General features: G+C 49.0%; 1 protein-coding gene across 1 annotated transcript in view; it reads right to left on the reverse strand.

Moving 5' to 3' along the window:
• LOC101444558 (anthrax toxin receptor-like) overlaps positions 1–23765 on the reverse strand; it is a 30810-nt gene extending 7045 nt beyond the window's left edge. Inside the window, exons 1-10 of the mRNA XM_071213631.1 lie at positions 23683–23765; positions 22920–22991; positions 21657–21738; positions 21517–21550; positions 12171–12250; positions 12025–12093; positions 11634–11714; positions 11436–11496; positions 2143–2241; positions 485–614 (exon numbers count right to left, since the gene is read on the reverse strand). Coding sequence (XP_071069732.1) covers positions 485–614; positions 2143–2241; positions 11436–11496; positions 11634–11714; positions 12025–12093; positions 12171–12250; positions 21517–21550; positions 21657–21683 — 581 coding nt within the window. The 5' untranslated portion in view covers positions 21684–21738; positions 22920–22991; positions 23683–23765. The remainder of the gene's footprint in view (positions 1–484; positions 615–2142; positions 2242–11435; positions 11497–11633; positions 11715–12024; positions 12094–12170; positions 12251–21516; positions 21551–21656; positions 21739–22919; positions 22992–23682) is intronic.
• Positions 23766–24245: the final 480 nt, after the last annotated feature.

A 24245-nucleotide genomic window follows, 5' to 3' on the forward strand; every position in this document is an offset into this window, starting at 1 on the left:
ACACTGCAGTCAGGGGAATGAGACTGCCCTTAGTGCAGTGACTGGGGGCTTTCAAGGGAAAGCCACTTGGAGGAGAAGACGCTGGAAGTCCTTGGGAACCCGGCAGAGAGAGGAGAGCACGTGGCCGTGTGGTGGGGGAGCCACGGGACCCCAGGATTGCCGGCTGCCAGCACCAGAGCGCTGCCCACCCTGTAGGGAGCCAGCTTCCAGCCCCAGCACTGGCAGCCAAGAAATCCCTCTTGTCAAGACAACCCATGGCTTGGTAGATGTCACAGCAGTGGGGAAACTAAGGCAGGCACCCTCCACCTCCTGCTGTCCCCAGCAGAGCCGGGCCACATGGATCCCTGCCCACCTCCAGGACCACCCATCAGGGTAGGTACAGAGGGATCCCCGGGTGCCCCAGCTGAGGGTGTCCTCACCCAGGACCCCTAAGCACTGCCCATCTGGTCTCCTGCCACGAGGGTCCCCAGACCAGGGAACTTACTCTCCAGGTTCCTTCAGTTCTACTCCTGGGCAAGTTATGAATTTCTCTTCCACAGTGATTGCTGTTTCATCTAAAAGGCAAATCCCATGAGCAGGTGAGTGCACTAGCCAGCTCATCCAGCCACCACCTCCTGCGGCCCTCAGCAAGCTGAACTCACGTTGACAATTGGCCTCTCTCTCAGCCTTCATTTCCTTAGAGACACTTGGGGATCCCTGGCCCTGCCCAAGATGCTGGGTAGCTGTGGTATTTGTGAGTTTTCATTTGGTGAAACCCCTTAAAATATTATGCCTTGAAATAATCCATTCCTGTGGGTGTGAGACCCTTTCAAGTGCATCACGTGAGTGAGGCCTGACTCAGGTTGGGTCTCCGCCCTCTTTCTGGGTCTTATATAAAAGAGACACAGACAGAGACACACAGGAAAAAGGAGTTCTGCCATTTTGATCCGGCCACATGAGAGAGGACTCGAGGGCCGCTGGCAGCGAAACCCCCAGGGGGCTGGGCCCATGGAGCAGCTCGAGGTTGAGGAGATGGTGAGCCCAGAAGGGAGGGCGGGGACCTCAGCAGGGATGGCCACCATCTTTGCCACGTGGCAGGGTGCTGGGCTCACCAGCGGCTGACTTTGGTGAGAAAGCGTCTCGGAATGTGCCTTGATGTAGATGTTTCATGGCCTCAGAATTGGAAGTTTTATCCCACTAAATTTCCCATTTCAAAAGCCAACCCATTTCTGGTGCTTTTCATCAGCAGCCCTGTGGCAAACTAAGACAGTATTTAACAGAAACAAGGCGGGCAGAGAGCTGTCAAGGGAGGGACATTCTAGGGCCTGGGTAGAGAAACAGACGATCCAACAAAGTGAAATTACAAATGAAATAATTGTCAGAGAGTGCAAAGTGCTGTGACAACAAAAAACTGGGAAGGCATGGAAATTAGAGGTGAAGGGACATCTACTTAGGACGTGTGGACTGCCCTAACTTTTACAGGAACAAGTTCTCTTTTAGAGAAATTAGAATTTTTGCAGATGAATTGAGCGATGTCCGGGATTTGTGTCTGAGGGGGCTGCCTGCCGGGCCCTCTGCTTCCTGAGGCCACTCACCCTCGGCCACATGCCTGGCACCTCAGTGCCACCAAGTAATAGGCTGCTTCTTACATTTTCATGCAATTATTATGCCCTCAAGGGCACCTCCCACTCTCCGTACGAGATCTTGTGACCAGCACGCTCGTGTTACAGGAAAGAAAACAGGCTCAGGAGCCAAGGCCCTGGGGCCTGGGCCTCGGACTCTGGAACCCAGGCCTGGCCAGGGCTCCTCATCTCAGCTCAGGATGAGCCACCTTCCCTGCAGGGGTCAGTGGACCAGGCAGGGTGCAGGGCCCAGGCTGGCTGCCCATGCCCTCAGAGCCGCCTGCAGCCTCCGTCCTTGGCCCTGGGGAGGGCACCCTGAGAGGCGGAGCTCAGCCTTGCTCCAGGTGCCCGGGGTCTGTTTCCAGTCAGGGTGGGAGGGGGCCAGGCCCCCAGCCCCCCACTGGCCTGGCCCACCCCCTGCTTGCCCACGCTGCCTCTAACCCCAGTGCAGAGTGGGGCGAGGGCTGGGAAAGGTTGGCTGAGAGGCGACACAGCGTTGTGTGGGGTCCTTTCACTCCAATGAACCAAAGAGGATATTTACCCAAAATGCTGTTGTCAGTGAACTTGAATCTGCAAATAACTGAGCTTTTGTCCCTTGTGTTCTGAAAGCCACTTCCCCGAACCACCACTCGGTATTCGCCTGCAAGGACAACATGACATAGGCGTGTGAGGAAGAGTGCAGGGCTGAGTTCCTTCTAATCTTGCCACTCAAGGTGGGCTTTCCCGAAAACAGACATCCAAGGCTGCTCAGGTAAGGCTGCTGGCACTGTGGGAACCACCCCGTGCAGGTGCATCTTCCACTGGGAGGGGTTGGGCTGGCCCTGTGTCCTCAGGCTCCTTCCACCATCACCCAACCCCAGTGGCAAGTCAGGGACTTCTGACCCCGAAATCCCACGGGGCTCCCTAAAGCCACAGGATGCTGGCAGAGGGTGGAGTCACCCCTTGGGTACAGGTGAGAGCAGAGCTCGGCCCAGGCAGGCCTGAGGCCCCCAGGTTGCCTGAGCTGGGCCCCCAGGCCTGGAGCCATGGGCTTCTGTACACACAGGGGCTGTTCCTTCACCCTGTCCTCTTGGTGCCCAGGGCGGCAGGGAAGTCCCCAGGACCCTGCTCCTCAGAAGCCCTCGTGACAGGGGCAGTCCCGTCCTAGCTCTGGGTGCAGAGCCCTGAGTCAGCTACACCAGCCCCTGCCTCTCCCTGGCAACCAGGGACCACCCCCAGCCCACGCTGGGCTCAGCGTGCACATCCGTCCCTGTGTGAGAAGGGCTGACACGTAGGGGCCGTCCGGGGCCTCGCCCCTGGCAAACATTACAGCAGCCGCAGGGAGGGCAGGGGGTCCCCCGGCCATCGCTGTTCCACGCAGGTCTGTCTGCCTGAAACCCATTCCTCTGCACGGCACTGCCTCCTGACCCAGGCCCGCTAATTCCAGCCCCGAGCTTGAGGGGCTCCAGGGAAGTGAACCTGAGGGCCTTTTCCCCCTGAACCCTGGTGTGACCTTGACCCTGGAAGTTCTGATTCCTTCTGCCTCCCAGAGTTCTGCCCCTCTGTTCCACCCCTCCAGGGCAGAGGGTGCAAACACCGGCAGCAAAGGAAAGAGACTTGTGGGCTCCTGGGCCAAAGCTGGCCTGCTGATGTGTTTGGTAGGTATCGAAGTCTTCAAAATATGGGGGCCCACTTTTAGCAACCCAGACATTTAATCTTTTTTTTTAATAGCAAATTTTTAAAATTGTCCTTTTTTAAAAAAAATACATAGATCACAATCAATGTTATATTAAGAAATATAGGAGTTTCCCATATACCCCACTCCCCACCCTACCCTGACTCCTCCCATATCAACAACCTCTTTCATCATCATGGCACACTGCATTTGGTGAATACATTTTGGAGCACTGCTGCACTGCATGGTTAATAGTTGACATCGTAGTCCATACTCTCTCCCAGTCCATTCAGTGGGTTAATGCAGGATATATAATATCCAGCATCTGTCCCTGTGATATCATTCAGGACAACTCCAAGTCCCAAAAGTGCCCCCATATCGCACCTCTTCTTCCCTCTCCCTGCCCTCAGCAATTCCTGTGGCCACCGTCTCCACATCATGATACAGTTTCTTCCATTGCTAGAGTCACAATAGTTCTATAGTAGGGCACAAGTAAGTCCACTCTAATCCATATTTTATTCCTCCATCCTGTGGACCCTGGGATGGTGATTGGACATTTAATCTTATAATACAGATTTCTGAATTTTTTTAAGATGGGAAGGTCTGGCCTCAGTAGATTTGCATTCATACATTTTTACTATTTCCCAGGGAAGGACGCAGCACTCGCCTTAATGTGGATAGTCAGTCTTCATTGTCTTGGTCTGGCCCACACCACCCTACCCCTACCCATGGAAGTACTCTGTGGCATTGGCCCTGCCTTAGGAAGCTCCTGAGCCATGTGGGTGGCAAGGCCATGTCAGCCTGGTGGCTTGTGCTGAGAAGACCTGTATGCAGGCCCCAGGGATAAGTTGTGTGTCACTCAGCAGTGGCAGTCTTTCCCATCAAGGAAGGGAAGGCACACAGCTTCTTCTGGATCGATGCATCCTGGCTGCATCCCAGCCTCCTAACTCCTACCTTTCCTCAAGGGTCCCTTCACCCCAGTTGTTCACAGGTGCAATCCTTGCCCTGGAGGGAACATTGGGCCTATTTTCCCTGCATAGATCCTTTTTGAAGAGCTGACCCAGGCCAGACTGAGTAGGGATGTGCCCCAGTGTCATGGATGGGTCATTTCCCATTTACATCCTAGGAGTGTTTACTAAAGAGGTAATTTGCAAGGCAGAACCTGAATTTAATAAAGCATGAGTGATTGCAGTTAGCCAGAGAAGGGAAAGTCTAGCTGTCTGAATGCAAATAGATCAGGCTGTAGATGAGGCAAAGGGAGCTAGGTTGAGCCTTCCTGCCCCAAGAGAAATCATAAATGGGCAAACCTCTTACCAGGCCAAGGCCTGTACCTAGCACGTTCATCCAAAATACCATTCCCTACTGACTGAGCACCTCCTATGTGCTGGGCTTTTTGTAAACATTCTCCCTATACCTCCCAACAACACTGTACATCAGGCGTCACTATCTCAGTTTTTTTCAAAGGGAAACCAAGGCTAAGAGACAGTGGTGGCTTTCCAACTGACCAAGGGGGCAGCATAGATGCTCTAGAGTTCTGTTCCCCCACAGGATCTTCAAACAACTTGCAAAAACTGGCAAAACCATCTTCCTCAGAGTTTGGGAAAACAGGTAAACAGTTGTAGTAAATGGGAGTGCACCAAAAACAAGAAAAGGCAACTTAAAAACAGTAGGGGAGGGAAGCAGATTTGGCTCGATGGATAGAGCATCTGCCTACCACATGGGAGGTCCAGGGTTCAAATCCAGGACCTCCTGACCCATGTGGTGCACTGGCCTGCATGCAGTGCTGATGCATGCAGGGAGTGCCATGCCACACAGGAGTGTCCCCCACGTAGGGGAGCCCCACATGCAAGGAGTGTGGCCTGTAAGGAGAGTCACCCAGTGTGATAAATGTACAGACTGCCCAGGAATGGCACCACTGCACACAAGGAGAGCTGACACAGCAAGATGATGCAATAAAAAGAAACAGATTCCTGGTGCCACTGATAAGAATACAAGTGGACACAGAAGAACGCACACCAAATGGACATAGAGAGCAGACAAATGGGGTGGGGGGGGGAGAGAAATAAATAAAAAATAAATCTTAAAAAAACAAATAAACAAAAAAAAAGAAGCACAATAGGGGAGTTCCAGGAAGATGGCATTGGAATAGGCAGGGAGGGCTCAACATTCTCATATAAATAGCCAAAACCATCTGAGAGACCTGCTTTGGGGGTCAGCAGACCAGGCAGTTCTGCCCAACTCTCAGGATGGTGAGCGACAGAGAGACAAAGAACCTGAAACAACAAATGTGAGCTAGTAAACCCGGACGGTGGCCAATAGAGCTCTCATTCCCCATGCTTGAGACATTAGGCCTGGATAAAACCCCTGGCACACTGCAGCCTACTGCAAGGGGGGCAGATGTTTTCCTCCCTGTCAGCTGGTACAAGGGATGAGGGAGGGTGAGGCAGAGGGCTGCTCTTCAGTGAATTCAGTCAGCAGATCCTGCTTTGAATCTTGATTCTGGCCAGACCAGAGACATGGAAAAGCAGAGATTGAAACATTTCTGAGGAAAGGTTTCAGCAATGAGTGCCATCTGCTGGCTGGCCAGGATATTGCAAGGAGAAAAACTGCTTTTAGGTCTCCTCCTTTATCCCATCCCTGGAGAAAATCTGCACCCTATTAATTGAGCCCCTGGCCTAAATTTTATAACTTAAGCTGGGCAATTTTAAAGACTTAGAATAAGTTGAACCAAAAAGCAAAAAAAGAGCTGTGAATAAAACACTAGGCAAGAGAAAGGAATTGACCACCAGAGTAAATTCAACAACATATTCAGATGCTTTGACATCAGCAAAAATTTACAAGCCATACTAGGAAAAAGGAAGAGATGAACAGGCCAAAGAAACAAAACAAATATTCTGAAGAGAAACAGTATTTAAGACAACTAATCAATAATAATCAGAAAGCCACTAAATCAACTCAAGAAATTGAAGGAAAATATCAATAAGAAGATAAAAAATAAAGATATTTTGAAAAAAGAAAATGACAGACCATATCTCTAATGAATATAGATGCAAAAATTCTCAACAGAACACCTGCAAACCAAAACCAAAAACACATTAAAAGAATTATACACCATGATCAAGTGGGTTTTATCCCAGGTATGCCAGTGTGGTTCAACACAGGAAAATCAATTAGTGTAATCAATCACATTAATAAATTGAAGAAGAAAAATCACATGATCCTCTTGATTGATGCAGAAAGCTTTTGACAAAATACAGCATCCCTTCTTGATAAGAACAATCCAAAAGATTGGAATAGAAGGAAGCTTTCTCAGTATGGTAAAGTGCAAATATGAAAAGCCTACAGCTGGCACTGTATTCAATGGCGAAAGACTGAAAACCTTTTGTGTAATTTATGTATCTTAAAAAAAAGATAATAAAAAAAATACAACTGCCTTAATAAAAAATTAAAAGACTGAAAACCTTCCCGCTGAGATTAGGAACAAGACAATGATGCCCACTGCCACCATTATTATTCAACATTGTGCTAGAAATTCTACCTAGAGTAATTAGGCTAGATAAAGAAATAAAGGCACCCAAATAGGAAAGGAAGAAGTAAAACTTTCACTATTAGCTGATGATATGATCCAATATTTAGAAATACCTGAAAAATCTACAACAAAGCTACTAGAACTAATAGACAAGTTCAGCAAAGTGGTGGGATACAACATTCACAAGCAAAAATCAATAACATTTCTATACACTACTGATGAGCAATCTGAGGAGGAAATCAGAAAAAAAATTCCATTTATAATAGTAACTAAAAGAACCAAATATTTAGGAATAAACTTAACCAAGGATATAAAGGACCCATGTTCAGAAAACCATAAAACATTGCTAAAAGAAACCAAAGAGATTTAAATAACAGGAAGAACACTCCATTTTCATGGACTGGAAGTGCAAATATCATTAAGATATCAATTCTACCCAGACTGATTTACAAATTCAATGCAATCCCAATAAAATTTCCAACAGCTTTTTTTTTTTTTTCAGAAATGGAAAAGGCAATAAGCAAATTTATTTGGAAAGGTAAGGGGTGCTGAATAGCCAAATATGTCTTAAAATATAATGAAGTTGGAGGATTCTCACTTCCTGACTTTAAAGCTTATTACTTAGCTACAGTGGTAAAAACAGCATGATACTGGCATAAAGACTGATAGATTGACCAAAGGAATTGAATTGAGAACTCAGAAATAGACCCTCTCTCCTATGGTCTAGTGATTTTTGACAGGTCTGTCAGGCCCTCCCACCTGCATCAAAATAGTTTATTCAACAAATGGTTTTGAGAGAACTGGATAGCCATATCCAAAAGAAAGAAAGAAGACACTTATCTCACACCTTATGCAAAAATTAACTCAAAATGGATCAAGGACCTAAATGTAAATGCAACAACTATGAAACTCCTAGAAGAAAATGTAGGAAAACATTTTCAAGACACTGTGATAGGTGGTAGTTTCTTAAACCTTACACCCAAAGCACAAGCAACAACAGGAAAAAGTAGAAAAATGGGACCTCCTCAAAATTAAACACTTGTACACCTCAAAAGACCTTGCCAAATGGGTGAAAAAGCAGTCACCTCAACGGGAAAAAATATTTCACAATCACATATCTGATAGGGGTTTAATATCCATGATATATTAATATAAAGAGATACTATAACTTAATCATAAAAAGACAAACTACCCAATTAAAAAATGGCAAAGGAGTTGAATAGATAATTGTCCAAAGAAGAAATAAAAATGGGGAAAATACATGAAAAAAAGGTCAATATCACTAGAGATTAGGGAAATGCCAATCAAAGCTACAGTGAGAGATACTGTTGCACACCTATTAGAACAACCCCTATTAAAAAGACAGAAAACTACAAGTGTTGGAGAGGATGTGGAGAGATAGAAACACTTATTCACTGTTGGTGGGAAATGTAGAATGGTATTGTTACTGTGGAGGACTGTTTGGCAGTTCTTATGGAAGTTGTATATAGGCTTGCCATGTGAACCAGTGATACTGCTACTAGGTATATACCCAGAAGAACTGAGAGAAGTGACACAAACAGCCATCTGCACACCAATGTTCGTAGTGGCATTATTCACAATTGCCAAAAGATGAAAACTATCCAGCTGTCCAGAAACCAAGGGATGGATAAACAAACTTTGATGTATACACATGATGGAATATTATGCAGTGGTAAGAGCATATAACAACAAAGATGAACCTGGAGGACATTATGTTGAGTGACGCAAGCAAGACACAAAAGAACAAATATTGTAGGATTGTGCTATTATGAACTAAATATATTGTGTAAACTCATGGAGTTAATTTGAATATAGGTCACCAGAAAAAGGAATGAGGGTAGAGAATGGAAAGCTATGGACTAACTTTTTCAGAATCGATGAACAGTTTTTTTTTTTGTAAATCTTTGTAAATGAATGGAAATTATGAGAGCACATCATGGTGTCTGTGATTAGCAGAGCTATTATATAGGTATGACAGTGTTTGAAAGGGAAAGTCTAAGGACATGTATATTTCCAGAAGGAAAGCTAAAAAATATACCATTGGGCTATATAACATAGTGAAACATGTGAAATATGAATATGGGTGATATTGCAGCTATATAACATTGCTTTTACAAAACATAAACACAAATAAACTCGAGAGAAACAGAATAGCAGCTATGTATGGCAGGGGAAGCATAGAGAGAGATTGAGAGGTGATGAGTTTTTATTTGTTTGTTTTTTGTTTATTGGAATAACAAAAAATGTTCTAATAATGATTGAAGTGATGAATGCACAATGTGATTATACCAAATACCATTGATTACACATTTTGGATGGATTTATGCTTTGTTAATAGGTTTCAATAAAATAATAAAAACAGTAGGAAAAGCTGCTGACATCCTCAATAACCCCTCCCCCCACCCACTTCCTGGCTCAGGTTGGAGATAGTCCGTGGTCTCAGTGTGGTTCTCTGTCTCAATTCTGGAAAGGAAATAATGACCTCTATTTGCATATTGGGGTACATGTATGTATATACCAACGTATCAGGTGGCAGCATGAAGAATTGAATCAGGACTCTTTTCTCTGGCTCACTGTCCAAGAACTTGCCCTGCATGCAGAAGCACACAGTGGACAACTAAGTTTAAGAAAAATTATTTTGTGTGATCTATGTATCTTTAAAAAAAAAAGAAGATAAAAAAAGAATAGTTAGGTTTGACTCATTCTGGATCTATAAAAGTCACTCCATTTGAAAGCATTCATCCTTTATGCTTCACTTTGCAATCCTCAGGGCTTAGAGCAATCTACATTGACCAATATACATCAAGCATGGCTATAACTTGTATAATCAAGTCAGTTGAGCTCTTGAACTAATAAGTCTTTTGGCTCTTCAACCTTCTTGGTATGACTTGTTAAGTTTACTTCTGGAATATGCTTTTTATATCATTGGAGCATTAAATATTCCCTTGATTGAAAGTAAACCTGGGGTGAAATATATAATTGATAAGAGAAAAAAAAATTTCCATTCAGTAGGCCAACTTTATGCCAATGCTTATAAAAAGACATGATACTTGAATCTACATGTGCATGTATGTCAAATAATTAAGAAAAATAAAGGATTATGTACACCTGAAAAAACAAACAAACAAACAAAAATCAAACCTCAGCAGCCTGGGGCAAAGGATTACCACCTTCAAGAAATAAATTAGAGTTCCCAGGACTGGAAAGATCATTTCATAGAGAAAAGAGGGGGAATTCCGATCCCTATAAATAGAGGCGTTCCTAAGGCCACAAGCACATGCCCAGTAAAAGATGCATGCTCAGAAAAGTCTGGAGAGACTCCACGCTTTTGCCCTGGGCTATTCTTCACGTTCATCATTCATCCTTAGGAGGACTGATTTCTAAAGGAGAGCACCAACCCACCCAGAGCTAATTTGCAAGGACTGTGAAAGGTGCATTTTGCATTTCTTTGTTTTTGCTAGCTCCTTACATTCAAGGTAATCTGTCATATCAGTAGCACTATACAAACTTGAGAGACAGCTCAGTGACTAAATTCTAGAGGCAACACGTTGAAATATTAAAATTTACAATGTGCAACAAAAGATTACAAGGCATACAAAGAAACAAGATAAAACATCAGAAAACACCAACAAAGAAGACCAGACTTAGAAGATACTAGAATAAGACATCAAAAATGGTCTTAAATATGATCAAAGAGTAAAGGAAAAGGGACCAAGAACTGAAGGATATCAAGAAAACAATATGCAAATGAGAGTTACAGTAAAGAGATAGAAATGATAAAATGGAGCCAAACAGAATATTGGATAGAAGTCAACAATAAGGGTGAAATAAAAATAAAAAAAATAAAAAAAACCCTAGAGGGTTTCAAAAGCAAGGAGTGGCTGGGTTGGGAATGGCACCCGGAGTGAGTTTCAGAAGCTAGCCCAAGAACCACAGGGCTGCCCGTGCCAGGACACAGCCAGTATCAGACAGGAGAGCAAATGCCCAGAGCCCACCTCAAGCACCCTCCAGGGCACACCCAACACACATGGCATGGGTGGGTCCCACGCATGGTGGATGCAGGGAGTAGACTCTAGAGCACAGGCTGCCTGGGGACCCAGGAGGCTCAGACACAGACAACATGTGACAAAATCCCACAGGAGCTGTTCCAGGGGAGGCAGTGAGCTGGGAGGGGCTGTGCCAGATGGTGTTTGCGGGCACACACATGTTTGCCTCTGTTGCCCCCCACTGGTCCACCTAGGGTGTGTGCAGCGCCCACAGGGGCTGTGAGCAACATGGGCCCCGTGGAGCACAGCTGGCCCCAGGCCTGGGGAGAGGAGCAGGCTGGTATCACCCTTGTGACACGCATCACAACCAGGACGGGTGATGGCAGAGCATGCCCATACACACACACACTCACACGTATACACAAAATACAAATATACAAGCGGGCACATGTGAACATGCACACAATCCACAGAACACATATGCACACATCGCCACATTATTGTACACGCAGGCACACAGAAACATGCAGAAATGCACATAAGCACTCACATGTGCACACCACGGGCACACATGTCCTTTCACCCACACACAGGCATTTCCACACACACACCTGTGACCACAGCGGTGACTCCTCAGCTCTTACCTCCCACGCAGGCAACAACAGGATCCAGAGACTTGAGCTCAATACAGCTCTTCTCCCCCAGCTAGAACACAGAGCAGGGTGGAGGGGCAGGCTGAGAGCGGCCCCTCCTCTAGCGCAGCCACTCACGCCCACCTTTCCTCGTGTCCAGCTCCCACAGCCGCTCAAGTCCACCCCTCCTCGTGTCCAGCTCCCACTCACCTTGTCAGTGATGCTCTGCAGGGCCTTGAAACCTCCGAGCACCCCAAACGCATGCTCCTTGGTGTCTGCAAACCCTTCCAGCTATGAGGAGGAGAGGTGGCAGGGACCCACAGCCAGGGGCCCGAGAGGGTTGTGGGGTCCACAGGCAACAGACTGCCCATTACCCTTGTACTAGATCCTCTCATCTGCAGCAGAACTCATGGGGGGGCCCGTCCACCCTCAGCTGGGGTGTGCCCAAGCCCACCGTTACCATCCTCTGCAGTGGACAGGGGTGGCCGTGAGTAATTGGAGGGGGTTAGGAAATCATCCCTGGGCTAGCCTGGGAAAGCAGCCTCTGACACCTTCCCCCACCCAGGCTCAAGAGCAGCCCCTGCATTCCAGTTCTGATTACCTGTGATTGCAAAAAGTCTTTTACACCCACAGCATAAACAGTCGCCCCCATATGCCGAGCCTTTCGAGCCTGAGAGAGAGAAGGTGTTAAGTACAATTCATCCAAAGATGTGGAGCAAAATGCACATGACTGTGGCTTGAACTCACTTCAACCTTAGTGTTTGCAAACACGGCTGGCTCTAGCGTCCCATCAGTGAAGGCTATGATCATGCTGGAAACCTTCTTACCTGAGGGACAAGGAAAAAGGGGCCAGATGGGAAAGGCACCTGGGTTGCACCCGGGGGCTGCAGGTGGCAGAACCTCAGGGTTGCCCATGTGGGACACAGCCCAGGGCCCCACACCAAGTCCTCGCAGGCAAGGTGTGGGCAGCTCACAGGGAGGCACATGTGCCAGCCACCCTACTCTGCATGCTTTGCAGCAGACCCCAGAGGGAGAAGGGCCTGAGCCCAGCACCCACCTGGTGCCCCAGGTGCCTGGCTGCCCCACCCACCCCCACCTGATGGTAACACCCGTGCTAGGAAGGGAAACCCGGTTCATACACCTGACAGGTGGAAGACTCCAGAACAGCAAAGAGAGCTGCAGGCTGACCTACCGTAATGGGTAGGCTGCAGGTTTGGGGCAAGGGGACAGTGAACCATCAGGCCTGGGGGTTCCCGCCAGTGTCCTAGGGCCCTGGGGCCAAGGCCTTTGACGGGGGACCATGTGCCCAGCTAAGGGCTCTGCAAACCCCAGTGCATCCTGCTTATGAAGCCTGTGAAGCAGGCTAGTAAGATAAGGAATATCTGGAACCTGGCAGAGTCCACATCAATAGCCCCCAAGATGGCTGCTGGAGGACCCTCCCCAAGATTCTGCCTTTCAGAACAAAGACTTCTTCTGGAAGCCAGGAGAAAGCCAGGATGTTCCCCAAGGACTTTATCATCCGGCCCTCGCAGGGAATTTATGGGTGGGGTAATCAATCAAAAGAGCAAACAGCTGGGACCCCTCCCCTGCCATTAGCAAAGGGGCAGAATAATTAATAGTTCAAAAAGTCAGGTGGGGGGCCTGAGGTGCTCTCACTCTCCACTCTGTTGCCTCTGGACCCGTTCCTGCCCTCTGTGCACCGCTCTCACCGTTTGTCCTCTGCCACGTGGCCACACAAGTAAACGTGGGCATTTATAATCAATAATGGGGAAGTGTAGCTTGTAAATTAGCTCTCTTTATCACTTTTCAGCCCCTTCCTCTATACCCGGGCCCCCTAATCTGTTATTTTCTCCTATTTCTCTTCCCTCCCTACCTGAATAAATTACTAGCCTAACTCACCCGACATGCTCTTGAAATTTATTTCTGCAGCATAGTCAAAGAACCTAGATAAAATCCATTAACATATTTGGCAGAGCCAGTCCTAGAGTTTATTGGTGAGTGAAGCTACAGCCTACAGCTTGCTTAATGCCTTCCTTGGGCTCCCCATTTTAAATGGGTTTGCCTACGAGCCCCCACAGGACATAATCCTTGGAGGGAAGAGACTGGGGCTCTGTCACTGCCACGCACCCAGCCTTGTGCCACCTGACCCCAGCCAGGACGGCTGTGTCATAGGGCAGTGGCTTAAATCATGGCCCTGCCAAGACGGAGGTTCTGGCAGAGCACTGGGTCCTGCAAAGCTTCTTTTTCAAGCCCTTTTAACAGCCAGAGTCTTTGTCCTCAGGCCTGCCTGCCTTTGCCTTCTCCTGCCCTGTCCCCTAGGAGGTGCATGGCAGTGGCGGAGCAGGGGGCTTGCCCCTCCCAGTGCATCCACAACTTTGCCAACGGCATTCCTATCTGGCCACACCCAGTTACCTGGGGCATGAAGTGGGAAGGCAGTGGGCTGAGCCAAGATGGGCTGAGCCAAGACAGATGCTTTTCCCTTCCCTGGGGGCCACAGGCCAGGATACCCCTGATCTAACCTTTACCCCATGTTTTACCTTTCTACTTCTTGCTAATGAATTTCTCTTTACAGGTTTGTGTTAGAATGCTTTGGAATGTTTTAAAAACAGTAAAAATGGAAAGTGCCTTTGTCTAGCCAGGAAGCTATTGCCCCAGGGCCCCAAAGCCTGTTAGCTAGAGCAATTGATCATCAATCACTTAATGGCCTTTTGATGGCTGGTTTAACTGGGAAACTATCAGACAGTAAAGTCATAGAACTAGGACAGCCTTGAGCTTCTGAAAGGAGAGGAGGAGGAAGCTCTCTTGGGCTTGGAGGGCATCTGATCTATTTGATCTGTCTTCCAAGTCCAGGTGGCCCCGGAAATGTCTGGCATCAGAGCCCCTGATTCCCCGGGTGGTGGGAAGTAACTCTGCATGTCCCCCAAGACTTTTGAAGGCTTGGGTATGTCGAGTGCAGTGGGTCTTGGGCCCTGGAAAGTCGGGGTGCTGAGAACCAGAGCAGGAAACTGAAGGGCCCCCATTCCTTGGGCCCATCCATTCAGAGAGCAGTCAAATATCCCCTGAGACAGATATCTCAGGTGCTTTGATTTGGGGCTGCTGTTCAGTCTCCCACCAACTCGGCTTGGGTGCATTGATTTGATATCTGGAATAAAATATCACCCAGGACCTAGGTCGCCCACAAGGATGCTTGTAGGCCAGGCAGGCTCTGAAAATTGAAATTCTCGAGACACTGAGACAGAGCTTCAGCTCCAAATTATGTGGAGTGGTGAACATTTTAGTCAGACTAGGACTCTGGGATGCCAGAACCGTCGACTAAAAGGTGCTTCTTCATTCTTCCTAGAATAATGGGTGCAGCTGCTAGCATACCAGCAGACTCCCCAGTGGGGGGTATTCTCGAGAACTGGACAACCCTACCAACTGAAGGGTGGAAGGAAAAACTGATCTTCTTTTGCTACACTGCGTGGCCACAGTATAGCCTGGAAGGTGGCCAAACTTGGCCTGTAAATGGTGCCCTATATTATGACCATATTTTGCAGACAGACCTCCTGTGTGAGAAGGAAAGAAAGCAGTCAGAGGTTTCATATGTTCAGCTTTTTACGGCTCTATATCAGGACACAAGGTTAAGTGGATCTTGTAAGTTATGTTATGCTCAGAAAGTGAAACCACTCCCTGAAAAGGAGGGTGAGTATCTTACATGATCCCCTCCTCAGTTTCCCCCTCCAGCCCCTGCTTCCATGCCTCATGTGCCTATAGCTACCCCAGTGGGAGTCACTAGAAGTGGAGCATCTTTCCACCTTAATAGGGGATGCAAAAATGTCCTCTACACAATAAGGGAAGCAGAAACAATTAGAGTCCATACTCCCTTCTCTATGACAGATTTAACTCAGTGTAAGGAACAGTTGGGGTGATTTTCAGAAGACCCAGATGAGTTTACCAAGGAATTCCAGAAGTTAACCCTAAATTTTGAGCTGGCGTGAGGAGACACACATGTCATCCTAGTCTTGTGCTATGTCCCTGCAAAAAACTGCTGAATTTGGGAAGCAGCCCAGGGGCATGCCGATGGGAAGGCTGCCCAGCAGCCCCAGCAATAAGCTATAGGGGTTGTGGCAGTTCCAGAGGCTGATCCTACCTGGAACTACCAAAGAAGGCAAGCAGACATAAGAAAGAGAGACCATGCAATAGCATGCCTACTAGAGGGAATGAAAAAGTACATTGTCAAGTCTGTTAATTATAATAAGCTGCAGGAAATAACCCAGATGGAAAAGGAAAATTCTGCCCTGATTCAAGGGAGACTACTAGAAGCTAGGAGAAAGTATACCCAAGTTAATACAGACTCACTGGAGGGACAGGTTGTATTGGAAACCTATTTTATCGGCTAGGCAACTCCAGATATGAAAAGGAAACTCCAAAAGCTAGCTCTAGGTCCTGGGACCTAAATGAATTCTCTTTTAAAAGTAGCGTTTTCCATCTTTGACAACTGTGACCAGACTTTTGAGGAATTGAGGGCAAAGAGGGACAGGCAGGAGGCTCAGCTACTTGCAGTTACCATAAAGAGCAGCCGACCATCCCAGGGTCACCCCAGCTCAGGCTCCAGACTGTTGGGACCCTGCTTCAATTGTGGAAGACACTGGAAGAAAAGCTGCCCTGAACTACGTAAGGAGCCCCCAGTCCCTGCCCCAGTCTGGGAAAACAGGCATTGGGCTCAGGAGAGCACCGAATCCTGAAGGGGAGGTGGCGCCCAGCCCGGGGCCTAGTGGCACCAGCCCCCCTCCCCACATGGAGGACTGAGGGGGCCCAGGGCAAAGAGCAGCTCCTTGGATGACTCTATGGAACGTCGAACTAGAGGAGCCCCAGGTGACCTTCGACATGGCAGGAAAAGAAATTAATTTTTTAATTGATACAGGAGCCACCTATTCAGTTCTGACTTGTTACTCCAAACCTCCCTCCCCCAGAACCTATGCAGTAGCGGGTGTTGACAGTAAAACTAAAATGAGATCTTTCACTGAGCCTCTTCTCTGCCAAATAGGAAACCTAATCATAAGCCATCAATTTTTAATTGTCCCTAAATGTCCCAACCCCTTACCGGGGCAGGATTTGCTTTGTACCCTGGGACCCTGCATTCAACTAGGAGGGATCAATGGAACCTCTAAGGTGCCTACAGCCCAGGGCTCAAAGGAAGAATGTGGAACTGTGTTTAGCCAGGGTTCCCTCATCAAAATCAGGTGTCTCATCAGCAGTTATTCCCCAGGCAATCAAGAGTAAATTCTATTGTCTGGGAAACTGGGATACCCAGAAGGGTTCTTCCAGTTCCCCTAGTTTCCATTTCTTATGATACTAACCAGCCATACCCTCATAGAAAGCAGTACCCCCTCAAGGAGGAGGCTGTTAAAGGCCTCCAGCCCACGGTTAAATTGTTCTTGGGGAATGGCCTAGTAATTCCCTGCCAATCTCCCAGCAACATGCTGATTCTTCCTGTGAAAAAGCCGAACAGTCAATAGCTTTGTAATACCCATTCATCCAGTTGTACCCAACCATTACACTCTACTAAATCAGGTCCCGGAAACTGCAACTGGTGTACAGTAGCCCAGCCGCTGTACAGTGCTATTTAAACCAAAACTAGACAAGGCTAGTCTTGGTTTATCTAGACTTGAAAGATGCCTTTTTCTGCATTCCTCTCCCCCTGGACTCTCAATTTCTTTCTGCCTTTGAATGGCAGGAGTCCAACTCTAGGCCCCCAGGCCAGCTTACATGGCCTGTGTTGCCTCAAGGGTTCCAAGACAGCCCCCATATTTTTGAGAATGCTTAGCTCAGGACCTAGCTGATCTCCACTGGCTGCAGTGTCCTTTTACAATACATGGATGACCTATTGCTTTGCAGTCCAATGAAGGAAGTTTCTGATGTCAACACCTTTTCAGTCCTTCATTTCCTAGCTGATAGAGGCTATAGGAGGTCAGCATCCAAGGCACACATCTCTCAGCAGAAAGTCTCCTATTTAGATTCCTCCTTGCCCCAGGGGAAAGGTCTCTCTCCCCAGAAAGAGTTCAAGCCATCACTAGTACTTCCCCACCTCAAGCAAAGAAACAGCTGAGGACTTTCCTAGAATGGCTCTCTACTGTAGACTGGGGACACCTAAGTTTGGGGAGATAGCCCAGCCACTCACAGTGCTATTACAGAGGCTGATAACCAACACTGAGAGTGGGGAACAAGCCAGGAAGCTGCCTTCCGTGTCCTAACACAAGCCTTAATTGGCCCTCCAGCCCTAGAATTCCTAACCTAAGGAAGCCTTTCTTTCTATACATAACTGAGAAGGGGATGGGTCTAGGAGTGTTAGTCCAGAAACTGGGTGAAATTTCTCCACCAGTAGTTTATTTCTCCAAACTGCTGGACAGTACAGCACAGGGATGGCCACCTTGTCTAAGAGCAATGGGGGCAACAGCCCTTTTAATTAAGAAAGCCACCGAACTAACTTAGGGATAACCTCTCACAGTCTTCACCCCACACCAGGTGAAGGACATGTTTGAGACCCGGAGCCACAAGTGGCTTACAGGTACTTGGTTAATTAAATACCAGGCTCGATTACTAGAGACCCCTAAGGTGCAGATAAGAACAGATCAGACTCTCAACCCAGCCACCCTACTACCAGTAGACGGCCAAAGTCAGATCCTGAGGGGCCCCTTCTCCACTCCTGCCTTGAAACTCTTAACCAAAACTACGCAAGCAGGCCAGATTTAAAAGATGTGCCTCTTGTGAACTCAGACATTGAATGGTTCACAGATGGAAGCAGTTTTATTAAAGAAGGAATTAAAAGGGCAGGCTATGCAGCGGTTTCTCAATTTGAAACCATAGAAGCCAAATCTCTCCCCCCTGGAAATTTAGCCCAGAAAGTAGAGTTGATTGCCCTTACCCAAAGTTTAAAGCTAATAGCTGGGAAACAGGCTAATATTTACAGACTCTAAGTATGCTTTCCTTGTCCTTCATGCTCACTCTACTATATGGTGAGAATGAAGCTGCTTACAAACAGTGGATCACCTATTAAGCACAGGCAAGAAATCCTAGACTTATTGGAAGCCATAGTGTTACCTCAAGAAATAACAGTAATGCACTGTCCAGGGCAGCTAGCCTGGGCTTCACCCTGGAGGCTGATGGGTGGCTTGGTAAGGATACTCAAGTCTACCTGCCAGGAGCAGTGCAGTGGAAAGTCCTTCATGGACTTCACCAAGCCACTCGTCTGGGGAGGGAAGCCCTAACCAGCTTAGCCAAACAGGTTTTCGAAGGACAGGGCCTGGTGAAGACAGTCAAAGAAGTTACCGGGAGTTGCTCCCTGTGTGCAGTTAATAACTCAGACAATGGGAGGCTTCACCATCCTCCCCCCTTAAACCTCCCTGTCCAGGTGCAGGGATCATACCCTGGAGAGGACTGGCAGATAGACTTCTCCCACATGCCATCTTGCAGGGCTTAAGTACCTCTTAGTAGTGGTAGATATTTTTACTGGGTGGGTGGAAGCTTTTCCCACTAGAAGAGAAACAGCAAATGAGGTGCCTAAAGCTCTCATAAGGAAATAGTTCCAGGTTTGGATTTCCTAAGTCCCTCCAAAGTGATAATGGGCTTTACTAGTAAACTAACCCAAAGCCTATCAGCTGTCCTCAGAATTAAATATCATCTCCGTGGCTCCTGGAGGCCCCAATACTCAGGGAAGGCAGAGAGATTTAACTGCACCTTAAAACAGATTCTAGCTAAACTCTGCCAGGAAACGGCATCCCCTTGGGTCACCAGTCTGCCCATGGCCTTCCTAAGGCTATGTTTAGCTCCCAAAGACCCACTTCAGCTTAGCCCCTCTGAGATGGTCTATGGGCAGCCTTTCCTTATCCAGGACCTGGTACTAGATCCAGAAATTCAAGAGCTCACAAAATATTTTATCAACCTAGGGAAAAATCAAAAGTCATCCAGGAGCTTGGAAACAAAATTCTTCCTACCCATGAATTATCTTTACCCAAAGTAAACCTGGAGACCAGGTTCTGATCAAAACCTGGCAAGAAAACAGGCCTCACTCTCAATTAAAGCCTAACTGGAGAGGACCTTAGCTTGTGGTTTTAATCACTCCCACCGCTGTTAAAGTTAAAGGCATTGCCAGCTGGGTACACTTATCCCGAGTGAAGCCAGGGGTCCAAGGACGTACTGACTCACCAGAAGCACCTGATGGGTCATACGAGTGCCAGCCATTGGATGGCCTAAAATACCTCTTCAAGAGACAAAGCTAAGTATCATCTGGGTCTTTAACCCATCACCTTAAGAAAACCCTTGTCTGTTTTCATTTGAAAAAGGCAATGTCTCTTCTCATCTCCCTCTTGGCTGCTTTAGGCATAACCACCTCCATTGAAAACTGGGGTTGGCAATCTATACCAAACCCCATTATCTGTTTTAGTTACTCCCTAGAGCTACCTAACATCATAAATGAAACCAGCTTTGCCTTAGAAGCTCCAAAACAGCAAGCAGACTCTTGCTGCTGTGGTGATGCAAAATCGCAGGGCACTTGACATGCTAACTACAGCACGGGAATAGTATGTCCTTTCCTTAAGGAAGAAAGTCATCTCTATGTTAATTACTCTAAAACAGTCCTAAACAGTATTCAAAACCTGCAAAATAAAACCCACTGCTGTCAGAGAAGTGCAGCCTTTACAGACACCTGGCCTTTTCTACTTCTGTGGTCCAGTGTTCTCTCAGTGAGATCATATATTCTAAAAATTCTAATTAAGTTTATTTCTTCCAGAATCAATATCTTGTTAGCCATATGAGGATTTCATCCAGCTTCATACAGGATGCCAGATCCATCTTCCTCCAACTGAGATAGAAGAGCAAGGGAGTTTTACACTTGTCAGGTAGAGCCTACTGCCCCTAACCAGTAGAATGTAGCTACAGAAAAATGATCATCTCCCTTCAGCACCCCTTTAAGATTGACAGTATAAACTCACTGAAGGGGGTATGAAGCAGGCTCGTAAGATAGGGAATCAATAGATGGGTCTGGAACCTGGCAAGAAGCCCACGTGGACATCAGTAACCCCCAAGACGGCTGCTGGAGGACCCTCCCCAAGATTCTGCCTTTCAGAACAAAGACTTCTTCTGGAAGCCAGGAGAAGCCCCGGATATTCTCCAAGGACTTTGTCATTGGGCGCTCACAGGGGAATTGATTAGTGAGGTAATCAGTCAAAAGAGCAAACAGCTGGAACCCCTCCCCTGCCATTAGCAAAGGGGCAGAATAATTAATAGTTCAAAAAGCCAGGCATGGGGCCTGAATGCATGTTCTCACTCTCTACTCTCCTCTTGGCCCTGGACCTGTTCCTGCCCTCTGGGCACTGATCTCACCATTTTCCCTCTGCCATGTGGCCACACAAGTAAACCTGGGCATTTATAATCTATAATGGGGAAGTGTAGCTTGTAAATTAGCTCTCTTTATCACTTTTCAGCCCCTTCCTCTCTACCTGGAACCCCTAATCTGTTATTTTTCTCCCACTTCTCCTTCCTCCCTACCTGAATAAATTACTAGCCTAACTCCCCTGACATGTTCTTGAAATTTGTTTCTGCAGCATAGTCAAAGAACCTAAATAAAATCCAGTAACACCTGGAAGGACGTCAGTCCTGGTCTGAGGACAGCACCCAGCACCATCAGGGAGGGAGGCACAGGGTGGAAGGAAGAAGAGCCGAAAGCCACAGTGCAGCTCAGAGGCCACAGTGGGCAGCAAAGGGTGGCAATCGAGAAGACGTTCTGTAAACCAAACCCTACGTCTGTGCGGGAACATTGGCTGCTTCCTTTTCTTTTCCCAAATGCAGGTCAGAGAGGGAAGTGGCCTCACCTGGACGCACCTGCAGCCTCTCAAGACCAAAGGTGCAAGCAGGCACTTTAGTTCTCATAAAGGCAAAATGGGTATTAACTTAGCCTCCTTGTCCAGAGGAGGAATCTGTAACTCGGAGACCGTGAGGAACTTCCTCCAGCTCAGAGCTAGAACGTGGGGGAGGGATCGGGACCTGGAATGCGCTGATGCCCAAGCCTGGCCTTGCCCTTGACCCCTGAGACCATGAAGGGCAGGAGGGGGCTTACCTCCAGCGGTGGCTTTTGCAATTTGGTCATTTGCCTGCAATAAATGAAGGAACATTGGGAGAGAGGCATTAGATGATCCAAGGAATAGTCCGAAAACTTAATCAATCTGGAAAAATTCTCTGAGCTCTAGCAGTCTGTACCATTTCAAATCCTTTATCCATGTACATAGCTCCTACAGGTACTACAGCTTTAAGTTCCTTAAGACCTTCCTGGATTTTTTTCCTGAAACAAAACAGAAAAGGCAGTGGAGGTGGGCGTGGCCTCCCACAGTCGCTCTGCGTGGACGTGCAAGGACACGGTGCATCTCACGCAGACAGGGCCCTGCTGTCCCCATGGGCTCAGCCTGGCTTGCTCGGAGCTTGTCCCTGGCCCACGGCCCCCAGTCCCAGGGGGTCTTGCCTTTGACCGTCCCTGCACGTGCAGCTGCAAGTCAGCCTCATGAGGGACTGGTGTTTTCACGAACTCCTGTGGGACCCCGGCAGGCGGCCCATGGGAGGTTTAGTTTGGGAAAGCTCATCCTGCTTCTAGGCCGCCCTCCCCCTCCCATTCCGCAACCCCCTGGGGGGCTCAGCCCCAGGAGCTGCCTGTGTAGGCGCTAGAGGAAGTAGCCAACAGGCCAGAGAGGGTTCCTGGGCTGCTGGGGGAGAGAGGCTGAAAGCTGGGAGGAGCGTGGGCTGTGGTGGGGGGGCAGTGGGGGCGGCCTCACAGGCCCACCCAGTCTAGGAGGTGGGGCTGGGACCCCTGGAGGCTGGTGTGCAGGCTCCGCCTCTCTAGGCAAGCCCCTCCTCCTGCAGGTGCCTCTTCCCCTAGGACCCCCTCCCCCTCCCCATCTCACTGTCCTGACAGGCTAGCGGGGGCTGCTCAGCCCCTGTGCTCTGGCCTCTGCCCCCACAGCAGATCCTCCAGGACCCTGCACCTGCTGCCCGTGGCCACACGCTCCCCACACCCCCCAAAGGGGTCGGGCTCCCTCTGCTCCCAGGCCCAGGGACCCTTCAGGCCCCACCCCACCCCTCTGCCCCACCCCTCCTCAGTCCTGTGGGAGCATCAGTCCAGGCTGCCCCAGCTCTGCTGCAGGCCACACGCCCCCAGGGCTGCTGCTTGAGGACTCAGGGCTCCCGGGATGTGTCCCCCCTGCAAGCTCACATCTCCTGCACTCCCCAGCCCCCCATTCCTGTTATACACACACAACCCCTCTCCCCAGAGAGGCAGTGCCAGCCTCCCAGCACGGCTCTCTGCACGCCACCCCCAGGCCCACATGACCCCCAGTCTTTTGGCTCCCCACTCAGCCCAGCTGGGGCTCCAGGCACTGGCATCCCCAAGGGCCCTGAGCCCTGCAGCCCACCAGGTGCCCCGCCAGCCCCACTCCTCCTGCCTCTGCCTGGAGAAGGCAAGGTGCCACTTACCTGTCTGCTGTGAGCGGCAAGAGGGTAGTGCCATGATCGGAGTACAAGATGAAGGATATCCTCAGCTTTGGGCTGTGAGGAAGTGCCCACTCGTGAGAGGTGGCTCACAGCTGGAAGCTGCACACCCAGGCAGCCAGGCCAGGCCCCCAGCCAGCCACCCCCTCCCCACTGCGTCTCACGTCTGGGCCCACTCCCCACCAGGCAGTGCCCACAGCTTCATTCAGTGAAGGACTTGGAGGCTTCACGCAAGAGCAGGTGCCAGGATGGCATTCTGCCCACCCCTAGAGCCCAACACCCCAGAAGATGCATGCGCACAACTGCACACACCTGTGCACACCTGCACACACCTGCACACACCTGCACACACTTGAAAGTGACATCAAGACCTGCACTCACGTCCCTAAGGCGTCTCCCTTCTACTGTGATATTCTTGCAGCTCTGTCCCTCCTTCCCCTCCCCCATCTCCCCTCCTCCCTCCTCCACCAATTAGCCCCTCTGGGGAGCTGGTGACCACCTCCCTGTCCTGGCCGTGGATGGACTTTACTGAGCTCCCCCCCCTTGGCACCACCCCTTGGCCACCACAGGGGACATCCACTGGCATCTGCATCTGTCCATCTGTCCTCTGCTCTGGTTCAGAGCCCTGGGCTCGGGGCTCCCACCCGAGGGATGTGCAGGCCCCTGGAGGCTCCAAGGGATGTGTGCTCTGCCTGGCCGGGGCCAAGCTCCCACAGCCCAAGGGGCCCGCAGCTCGGAGAAGCCGTACTTCTGGAACTTTTTCACTAAATCTTCCACCCAGTAGTAAATGTCCAGCCAGTTGTTGTTCACACTGCCCGACCTGAAAACAAAAAGGCAAGGTCAGGGGACGAGGTACACTGGTTTGGCAAGCAGAGTGTCTATGTGTCCCCCAATTCCAGCAGCTTCTCTAACACTCTCTTCCCTCCCTGGCACAGCCTTGGAGAGCAGCGGCCCTCAGGCACCAAGGCGCATCTGGTGAGCAGGGCAGGGGGTGACCCCTGGTCCATTTGTCCAGGTCAGTGGAGCTTCTTGGACCTGGGCCTTCCCCAAGTCAGTCCCAGGCCAAAGGAGGGGTGGACCCTAGGTGGGGCCGAGAGGCCCAGGAATGGGGGCGATGGATTGGCCAGCAAAGCCCCAGTGGATTCTGAAGGTCCTCCTCTCCTGGGTCCACCCCTACTTGGCAATGGCCATTCCCAGTGTCTGCTTTTTTGCATCAGTCCCATCCAAAGTCCCTTGGAGGACACAGCCCAGCTCAGCAGGTCACGGCACGGTTGATGCAGACGTGCTGCCCTGGACACTCGCATTCTTGGG

This window comes from Dasypus novemcinctus, unplaced genomic scaffold (assembly GCF_030445035.2).
Source record: "Dasypus novemcinctus isolate mDasNov1 unplaced genomic scaffold, mDasNov1.1.hap2 scaffold_225, whole genome shotgun sequence".
Taxonomy (NCBI): domain Eukaryota; kingdom Metazoa; phylum Chordata; class Mammalia; order Cingulata; family Dasypodidae; genus Dasypus; species Dasypus novemcinctus.